The sequence below is a fragment of the Oryzias melastigma genome, linkage group LG8 (assembly GCF_002922805.2).
Source record: "Oryzias melastigma strain HK-1 linkage group LG8, ASM292280v2, whole genome shotgun sequence".
Classification (NCBI taxonomy): Eukaryota; Metazoa; Chordata; class Actinopteri; order Beloniformes; family Adrianichthyidae; genus Oryzias; species Oryzias melastigma.
Genome location: NC_050519.1, coordinates 8777842 through 8787517, shown reverse-complemented (window position 1 = coordinate 8787517; position 9676 = coordinate 8777842). Strand labels below are relative to the sequence as shown.

The following is a 9676-nucleotide window of genomic DNA, read 5'->3' as shown; positions in this document are numbered from 1 at the left end:
ACTTCTCCCCTTGCAGCTTTTTGCCTTTCTTCCTCCACATTCCCCATCTTTCTCTCCCACCTTCCCTCACATACTGTATTGCTCTCCTCGGCTCCTTTCCTTTCCCCACCCCTGCCCCCTCTTTTTTTCCAACTTTCTTGTGCTCTCCTCGTTATTCCTCCTCGCCCTGGGCTTGGGAGGAAGTGACAGGGTTGATTTTGTGTCTTTGGGGAATACAAAGATGAAAATCTTTTTCCTGTAACCCTTTCTTTATCAGACTTCAAAATTCAAGACGGTAGAGGCGCTGGGGTTTGATTTAAGGCAGCCAGTTTTCATATTTTTTTGTGTTCTCACCTGAATAAATCAAGTTAATAGCTTCAGCTGTTTGTTGATCCGTAGGAGTCTTCAGGCCTCAGACTGTGTTGATGTGTTTGGGATCTGTGTGTTTTCAAGTGTCGAGTGGGAGGCGATGGGAGTTTAGTGAGTCATTTGCTGTCTGTGACACGAGGTTAAAGCCGATCCTTTGCATTAAGCAGTTTGTCTTTGACCCTATGGCTTCAGAATAACTTTTCACATTGATATACAGCTTTAGTCTTACGACAATATGTCATTTCTTTCATATTCTTGTCGGTGGTGGATCTTTAGGACTTCAACAATCAATCACAAATCCAAGCCTTGCGTCTTTTATTTCCCTTTTCTGTCAGCATGTGGGTCCACAACGCCACTTCATCAACTGTTTGTTTGTTTTGAGGTGGGTTTCTCCGCCGCACACACACACACAGCTTCTCCCGGGTTTCTGTCTCTGAGATGCCCCTCCTCATTTTCTATTAAAACCAGCTGTGGAACTCTGAGCTCGATGAATGGCTCTTTGTGATTTTGGCTGTCGTTCCAGTGCAAAAGATCAGTTTCTCCCTCCCTCTGCAGAGCCAGCATGACAACACCGTGAAACAATGGGCTTAATAACGGCGAGTCATGTTCTGATTTTATGCAAAGGTCAGCCCTGCCTCCAGGGCTAAATGTCAACCACACGGTTGCGACGTCCTGACCAGCTTGAGGTTGAGCAGACGCTGACTTATCCAACAGCATCGGCTTGTGCAGGTGGTGGCAGTTCCCACCAAACTGGAGGGTGTGAGTCTGCATTGCTGGATTTAGGCGTGTTAGTCACACTAGAAAGAAGGCAGAACGCGTTACCCAATCACCGGGCAGGGAGACTCCCGCTGCTGGCCTTGAATTGATTAGATTGCCCCGAGCTGCTGTGTAAACTGTGACAGAGGTGTTTGGAACATGGATCCAGCTTCACCCATTCCTGTTTATTCTGCTCAACCTGTTGATCAGACAATTTTCTCCCATTTAAATAGTGTTTAGAATGTCTTTTAAGTCAATTTTCTTTCTTTATGCAATGGTTGCACGCTTGAGCTGCTAAAGTAAAGTGGTTAAAATGTCAAAACTTTATGTTTTTTCTTCCCACAGAGGCTGACTGTTGAAGGGGGAAAAAGGAAAGAAGGAGCCTGGAGAGGAGAACTCTCATCCTCACAGCACAAACAGCTGGTATAAACCTCTTTCTGTCCTAAATGGCAAGTCATTAAAGGACTGGAAGAGTCCATTAAAATCTTTCTTTGTTGCTGTTTTCTGGCCGAGAAATAATGGACTTTGATCAGCTGTAATGGCAATAATGATAAGATGACTCAATAAATGGAAGCAATGAGTCTGACAAACTTTGGAGGGCTGACCTCCAAATGTGGTCTGGCACTTTTAATGACTCCCCGGGGTGGTCCTGGTCCTAAGATCGGAGATAAAAGGATGTTTGTAAATGTCATAAATCAAACTTTCAAACTTCCAGCGAAACACAAGAAAGCAAACGAAGAAAGCTGAAAACCGCATGGAGGGAAAATGAGAACTTAGCGCTAAAACGTGCTGAACTTGTAATCGTTATTCTCATGACATCTTACAGGACATACCACAGACATTCAGTTTGTGCTGGATGACCTGCATCTTACCCCCCTGAGGGTTCACTCAGTCTTAATAGGAAGGAATGGCATAAACTTGGCGGTGCAAACTTCCTTTATTATGATATGCAGCAGGAGGTGGGGGAGCGGCGTGGAGGCGATGTCATGGATGAGGATAGCTGAGGAGAGTGGCAGAGAGGGAAGGGCGAACACTGCTTTCTGTTCATCCTAAAGGAGCTCTCTGAGAGGGAAGAAGGTCAACCAGTCTGCGCTGGGAGACCCGAGCAGCTAGTCCGCCAGAGGTGGATGTTTTCACCAAAAAAAAAGCTCTCGCAGAGCCAATGAGGAAATAGACATTTGAGGCAGAACGATCCAGCAGGATTAGGAGCTGGAAACCGGTGGACAAAGTCAGCCTCGGAGTCTGGCTGGGGTGTGCGGTTGCTAAACTGCAGACTCTAATTATATCTCATCAACTGTCCCCTGTCAGCGCTGTCCCCCACCCTACCGCTCGCACACAGACACCCTTCTGTGTCCTCTCCTCACTTTCTCACACATACAGTCAAACTAACAAAGCACCACAACCCAACTCATGATTAGGCTGACACTTATTTTGCAGATTTAACCCTGTAACACCGGAGCTTCAGTGTTTATGTTCTGTGATTTACTGTAGTTTTTCAACCGCTAACACAATAATTCCAGTAGATTCTGAAAGAGAAAAGCACTTTTCTCCCTCAAAGTTTTTTTTTTTTTTTATAAAAAAAATGTCATATGGAGATTTTAAAGGGTTAAACTTAAAACAAACACAAAAAACCTTTTTATGGTTTTCCAAATCTAAAACTGTCTTATCTTACCCTCTTAAAATCTGCTTTGATTCTTATCTATATATATTTTTTGGTTTATAGTAGTCTGACAGGAACTTTATATCTAAGCCTCCAATTTTTCTGCGCTAGACTGAAGTGTTATCATCGTTCCCCGGCATGATGAAAAAGTGCAGATAAGCGAAATCGCATCCAGAAAATGTAACCGACCTCAGCACTTCACATACAACGCATTGTTTCCAAGTGCCCTACTTTTTTCTAAATGGGCAAGCAGCAGCAGCAGCAAGGGTCACAAGACAAGAGGGTAAGAGGAGGGGGGGACCGTAAACTGATTCAAACCCTGAAGTACGCCCGAGGAAAAAGAAAGGGAAAGTTTCACTAACTTCTGATCGTCGCTCCTTCCAGCCACGGAGCTGTTGGTCTGACTAATGCTGTGGGTGGCTTAAACATTTCAGCCCTGTTCCCACAAAGTGATGACCTAGAAAGTTAATCTTTTTTTCAGGCAGAGTCAGCTCTCAGGAATTGGTATGGAGTGGGTGGGTGAGGGGGGTGACATTTTTTTTTTTTTTTTTTTTGCAGGATGTCTGCTCTGTGTGGAAGCGAAAAAAATCACAACATTTAGTTTATGGCATGTCAGAGGGCGCTGAAAGTCTGGGCTTTTCTGCGTTTAGAGTGGCAAGGAAGTTAATCTGGAGGGAGAGATCTGAGCGCATGATCATCAGCTGATGCCGAAGAAGAAGGGAGCAGAAAGGCTTCTGGGGAAGACGAACGGATGATAGACGTGAAGTGGAGGATGATAGGAAAAGAGAAAAAAAAAGTGAAAAAAGAGCAGGGGCTGTGAGCAAACCTCTAATTTGAGAGGCAAAGTTAGTGTGCAGAGTTGATGCCTAATAAGGTTGCATCTGGCAAATCTCTGTTCTGGAATTAGCTGCCAGGAAACTTTCCCCTCCACTTCTTCTCCACATGCTGTAAAAGAAGGAAACATATGAGCGACTATGTTCCAAAGAACAGATAAAATTAGAGATGAGGGGGTCGAAGCAGTAAAGTTATCATCATATACAAAGGAAAGCAGATTCAGACACATAGATCCATGCATGTCTTCGTTTTGACATCTGATTTAAGCTCTAATATTGCTCACCAGTTTTTGTTGCACCATTAATGTTATGTTGGGGCTGTAAGGTAGCAGGAGAGAGTGTAAACAAAGGAATGATGGGAAGTGGGGGCAGGCTTACTCCACGCCAACAGCCCTCAACTTAAACGCAAATATTTAATAAACTCCTGCCGCTTTGCAGAAATTATATCCTTAAAAACAACACAAGTTTTATGATTTTAAATGTGCTAAAAAAAAAAAAAAAAAACAAGAGAATGTGTTTTAAGTATGTTTATTTGTGACTTTGAGATGTTTGTCTCTCCACAGGTGGGAGTTTGTGTGTGACTGAAAACACAGGCTCATCATGGCTCAGGTGCTGCACATGGACCCCGCCTTCCCAGGTGATGTCTCCTCCTGGTATTTATAAATGCAAAATCCTGAAGTAGACCCTTAATAAACATTTAAATTAAGATTAAGAACCTTAACCTTAATCTTAAAGTATTTTGTTAGGGGGTAGGATTAAAACATTTTTTTTCTTCTTCCTGTTCCAACTCGAATAACATATTGATGTGATTTATTTTATGTCATAATTTATATTAAACAATCCTTTGTTTTCATTGTTTTCCATGTATTGTTCAAACATCAGGGATTAACAAACAAGAAAAACATTAATTTGAATGTTTTATAAGCCTTTAACTACCCGAAAAAGAAAAAAATGATAAAAAAAAAAGTTTTATTCCCCTTAAAGGGACACAAGTTTTAAAAAAAATCTGGTGTTCACCAATTACTATCTAGACATTTTTTTTATTTGAATTTTTATAAATAAAAATGTTCTGGTTAGTAACTGAAATTTTTTTTTTCTAAAAATTATATTAATCTTTTTTCTGGTTACTATCTGTTGCACACCAGTTAGCAACCAGAAAAAATGTATGTTTTTACTTCAATTTTTGGAAAAAAAAGATTTTTTACTTCAATGTTTTTTTTCTTCAATGTCCCTTCAGGGCCTCCGTACCTTGGGGAGTAATACACACAGTCAATATTAAAAAAAAAAGGTTTTCTAAATGTGCCCCACCATTTAGTTGATCAGGCAGTTAAAGGGTTAAAATGTGTCCTAAATTGTTGCAAAGATGCAGAGAACTTTTGGTTTTCTTCACATCTGGTTATTAATATCTCAGAGAAATAAAAATAAGTGGTAATCTAACAAACAAATCAGCAGGATCTGCGGATAAGAAATCTGATCCCGTTTTCCTAGAGGTTGAAACAGAAAGATTAAGGAAGAGAATGTGTCATTAGAAAACAAAAGAGAAGCAGGGTAAGACGAGTAAGCTTTCTGACTTTAAATCTATTTGTCTTTACTTTCAGGATTTATTTTCTAACCGTATTTTATTAGTTTTATGAGCAAATCAAGCTCATCTCATAAGCTTGAGATTAGATTTAAATTTCCGTCAGTTTAAATTTCATTTCCTTGCCCCCGCAGGGAAACTCAACCCACCCGCTCCTCCTTCCCTGCACGCCAAAGAGCAGGAGGCGCCCTACTCAGTGGAGACCCCCTATGGCTACCGTCTGGACCTTGACTTCCTCAAATATGTTAATGACATAGAGAAGGGGAACACTATCAAGAAGGTGTCTATACAGCGAAGGCCGCGGTATGGTTCCCTCCCTCGTGGTTATGGCTACACGGGTTCCTGGTGGACCTCCACAGAGTCTTTGTGCTCCAACGCCAGCATGGACAGCCGGCACTCGTCCTACTCCTACTGCGCCCCCGGCTACCACACATCGCAGAGGCCCAGCTTCACCGCCGCTCGGGTGGAGAAGACTCTTTTAGACGCTCGCAGGAAGCTGGAAGAGGAGAAAGAGGGCCGGAGGTTCTCCAACCTGGGCAGTATGCACAGCAGCGTAGCCGGCTCCAACACCTCCCTCAGCAGCGCGCACAGCTTCAACCGGGCTCATGGTGGAGGCGGATCCGTCACAAACTTGAGCTCTGGTTTGTCCACGCCCGTCACTCCGACCCCGGCTCACTTGCAGCACGTCAGGGAACAGATGGCCGCGGCGCTGAGGAAGATAAAAGAGCTGGAGGAGCAGGTGAAGACCATCCCTGTGCTCCAGGTGAAAATCTCTGTGCTGCAGGAGGAGAAAAGGCAGCTCAGCGTCCAGCTGAAGAGCCAGAAGTTTCTTGGTCACACTCTGGGTTTCAGCCGTAGCCGTCCTCGCGGGGAGCTTTACATCGACATCCCTGAAGAAGAGGTGAGCACCGGAGCTCCCAGCCACAACAAGACGGTCATTCCAACGTCTCCAACCACACCCGAAGCCTCAAAGCAAGACTCGGGATGTGAGATCGAGGACACTGTGATCGTAGGTGGAGCTCGACCACATGCAAAGCGGGAAGTTCGCACTGTTGGAGTGGGACCGGAAGTCTCCCGGGGGACCTGCGATGTGGGGGTGTGGGTTCAGGAGAAGGACCTGGGGCTGCTGCCTGAGACGGAGGTCCTCAGAGATCAAGTGGGTCAGCTTGAGGGCAAGTTAAAGAGGACACTGGAGGAGCTGCAAACTGCACAGCAGCAGGCCACCACAGTTCAGGAAACCCCGCAGGCGGACCATCCAGTGATGGCGACCAGCATCGGCTGGCAGGAACCGCAAGGACGCAGCCAGCACAGAATGGTCAGCTTCACACAGCAGCCACAGCAGAGGACCCAGAGAAGTGTGGGGATCCAGGTGTACACACTGGAGAAGCCAACGGTTGTGGAGGTGGGCACGCTGCTGCGAGCCGAGTCCTGCAGCTCTCCATCTCCTCGACCTGTGAGTGGAGTTCTGGAGAACCAGCACCAAGGAAAAACAGAAGGTGAGTTTTTTAATGTCATGCATCTTGAATCAATTTTGACACAGAAGCAAGATGGTGAAAAATAGCTGAGATGGGACACATTTGGTTCACTTAAAACAGAGGTGTCAAACTCAATCGCAAAGGGGGACAAGATCCAAAACCCACCTTAGGTCACATTTATTGAACACAGTAAAACTAGTTTTTAAAACTTGGAAAAACATAACTTTTTAGCTTTACTATGAATAACAAAAAGGCAGAATTATTATTCCAGAAAAAAACAATTTAAACCTTAAATATCTTTCAATATAAAACTATATTTTGTCAAAATTATACAAGTTAGAAACAAGGTCAAGATAACATCAGGCTGTTAATAACAATAAAATAAAATGACCTGGAGGGCCGGATCCGGCCCCCGGGCCTTGACTTCGACACATGTGACATAAAGGCTCAATCCAAATTTTTCCCTTCTCCTTCCCTTTCATTTGGCCCTCCAAACGGAGAACTATGAAAAAATAGTGCCTCATATTCCAGACGTCCCTTTCATTCAATGATGTCATCAATAATTGCCGGTCCGCTAGCGTTAGCGCTGAGCTTCTAGTGCTTGAATATACATAATAACATATGTTTTATAACTTTAAAAAGGTCACGCTACAACAAAAAGTCATTATTTACACCGTCTTCATAGGTAGTCTCGGTTTGGACTGAACTCCGGTTTGCTGAGTTTCCTCAGTCTGAATAGACTCTGTGCTCAGAGTAGAACAACTGAACTTAAATGGCCACCGTAGCCGGGTATTACGGGATGTAAACGGAGAGCTGCAGACGAACGTGGTGCAACGATGCAACAGCAACTCATTAAAATGTGGTCGTATGAATGTAGCCTCATTTAAACAACTTTTAAAGTGATACATATTGCTTATCAGACTGTTTTTCCGACAATCCATGTGTCATAAACGCTTATCGGCGTACCTTCTTAGCTGACATCTCCTTAGCAACTGCCTTTCTCTCATTGCTTTGCCCCGCCCTCGTAGTTCCTGGCCAATGAGTGAGGAGACTTTTAGTCATATGGTTGTGTTTATAAGCTTTGGTCTGGAACAAGAAAGTACACTTAATGGTAGAAAAATACAGACAAAATGCAAGGTTCAGGACTCCGTCTGGACCAACTGACTTTTCAATTCTAAACACACCCTTAACTTTTGTTGGTAAAAAATAGTTTTTATGAGATCACTTTCTTTCCAAAGTTATCGGTTTAAAGTCTTGCCTCTTCTCTTTCAGAACATCCGGTTGAGTTGCCGGTCGCCGTCAGCTCCAAACAGGTACGCGACATCCTGAGAAGAGGCTTGTCCACCTCGGTACCCATCGCTAACGCTGCCGTCGCTGTAGCAACGGGTAATCAGATCGACTTGGTTCAGTCTAAAGAAGAGGAGCTCAGTGGTTCTGTCCAGACACAAGAGAACTCAACTAAACCAGGTGTGCAATTTGAAGTTTGCCAACATTTTTTACGTAACTTTAACATAATCTACATAAGGTTCATTGTCTATTTTAGCTTCATCTCCTCAGTCCTGTTTGAGATCTATCATGAAGCGTAAGGCTGAAGGCGAACCGGGTTCTCCCTCCACCAAGAAAAACCTGCAGTTCATTGGAGTCAATGGAGGGTAAGAGTCCTTTGGTGAAGATCAGCAACCTAAGAAGTTTATGTAAGCAGTAGCTGATGGGAAATGTTTTCTCCTGCAGTTATGAGTCCTCATCCTCAGATGAAAGTAGCAGTGAGAGCTCAGATGAAGGGAGTGACTCCAGTGAGTATCATGAAGCCAGAGAGAAACTGCCAGAATCCACCATCCAGCACCAGCACATAATCCTGAACACCTCCAAGCCACAAGACGGAAACATGGGGGACCCTCAGCAAGCTGCAGCCAACCCAGCCGTCATTCCAGACTCCAGCTCCAGCCAAGCAGACACAAAGCTGCCAGACAATGCTCCTCCGTCACCAGCCACACACACTGTTGTGCAAAAATGTGCCTCTCAGCCAACATCGGATTCCACCCAAACTGCTCTGGCGAAGGATTGTAAAGAGACTCCTGACCGGTTATCCGAAAACACCGCCGCACAGAAGACGCCTTCCACACTGCCTCACACTGAATCTGCATCTTCGGTTACATCAGTGAAAACAAGTGATGCCACCAAACAGCAGCACACTGCCCAGTCAGAAACATCTGCCGCATCCCCCCAGCAGGAGAACAAGCCAGCAGCTGAGAGGGTTCCAAACGACTCCGGATCTGCACCTTCCGATCAAGTCAGGTAAGGATACATCCATGCAACCTGTGTGGACTGATTCCACCAGCATCTGTGCACTGATGGCTTTGTTTTTGTGTGTTTCAGAGCGGAGTTGAGTCAAAGCCTCATGTCAGCGCTGCAAAATCTGCAGAAAGCAGTGGGGGAACCAAACGCCTTCAGCCAGCAGGCAGCAGTACGTGTTGTGTTTCTGCATTTCAGAGTATGCAGCGAGCCGCTTTTCTCCTTCAAAATCGACTGGAATACACTGATCGTGTTAAATGTTGCAAAGTTTCAGTAAATCAAAGTACTTAAACACTGAAGCTCCTGTGTTAAAGAGATAACCTCTTAAAACTATTAGCTTTAAACGCTTAATTTTTGTTCAATTTTCTTAAAATCTTACCCTTTTTTTGCCCCTATTTGGTCACTCTTTGTGTTTTTCATTTTGCTGTCCTGTGAGTTCCTATGTTTATTTGTCTGAAGTGTCCTCATTGCGTCTGTTCTCAGAGGGAAGCCTACACCACTGTGCTGCAGGAGTGGCTGCGTGTGTCCTGTCACAAAGCAGCCGACACATCTGTCGTCAAGGCCTACATGGACGCCTTCGCCTCGATTTCCCCCCAGCTGCTGAAGTTTGTGATCAACATGGCAGACGGGAACGGGAACACCGCGCTGCACTACACTGTCTCCCACTCCAACTTCCCGGTGGTCAAACTTCTGCTAGACACGGGTGAGTTCATTGATAAACAACCATTTTTTT

General features: G+C 44.5%; 1 protein-coding gene across 3 annotated transcripts in view; it reads left to right on the top strand.

Annotated features, from left to right (window-relative positions):
• The window catches only part of kank2 (KN motif and ankyrin repeat domains 2), a 15633-nt gene that overhangs the window by 2822 nt on the left and 3135 nt on the right, over nt 1-9676 (top strand). Inside the window, exons 2-9 of one of the 3 annotated variants that reach the window (XM_024272525.2) lie at nt 1450-1527; nt 4165-4234; nt 5311-6672; nt 7924-8118; nt 8195-8303; nt 8383-8946; nt 9028-9115; nt 9427-9646. In XM_024272525.2, the coding sequence (XP_024128293.1) occupies nt 4198-4234; nt 5311-6672; nt 7924-8118; nt 8195-8303; nt 8383-8946; nt 9028-9115; nt 9427-9646 (2575 nt within the window). In that variant the 5' untranslated portion in view covers nt 1450-1527; nt 4165-4197. Of the gene's footprint in view, nt 1-1449; nt 1554-4160; nt 4235-5310; nt 6673-7923; nt 8119-8194; nt 8304-8382; nt 8947-9027; nt 9116-9426; nt 9647-9676 lie in introns of all 3 variants that reach the window. The other 2 variants (XM_024272524.2, XM_024272526.2) reach the window with 2 other exon arrangements.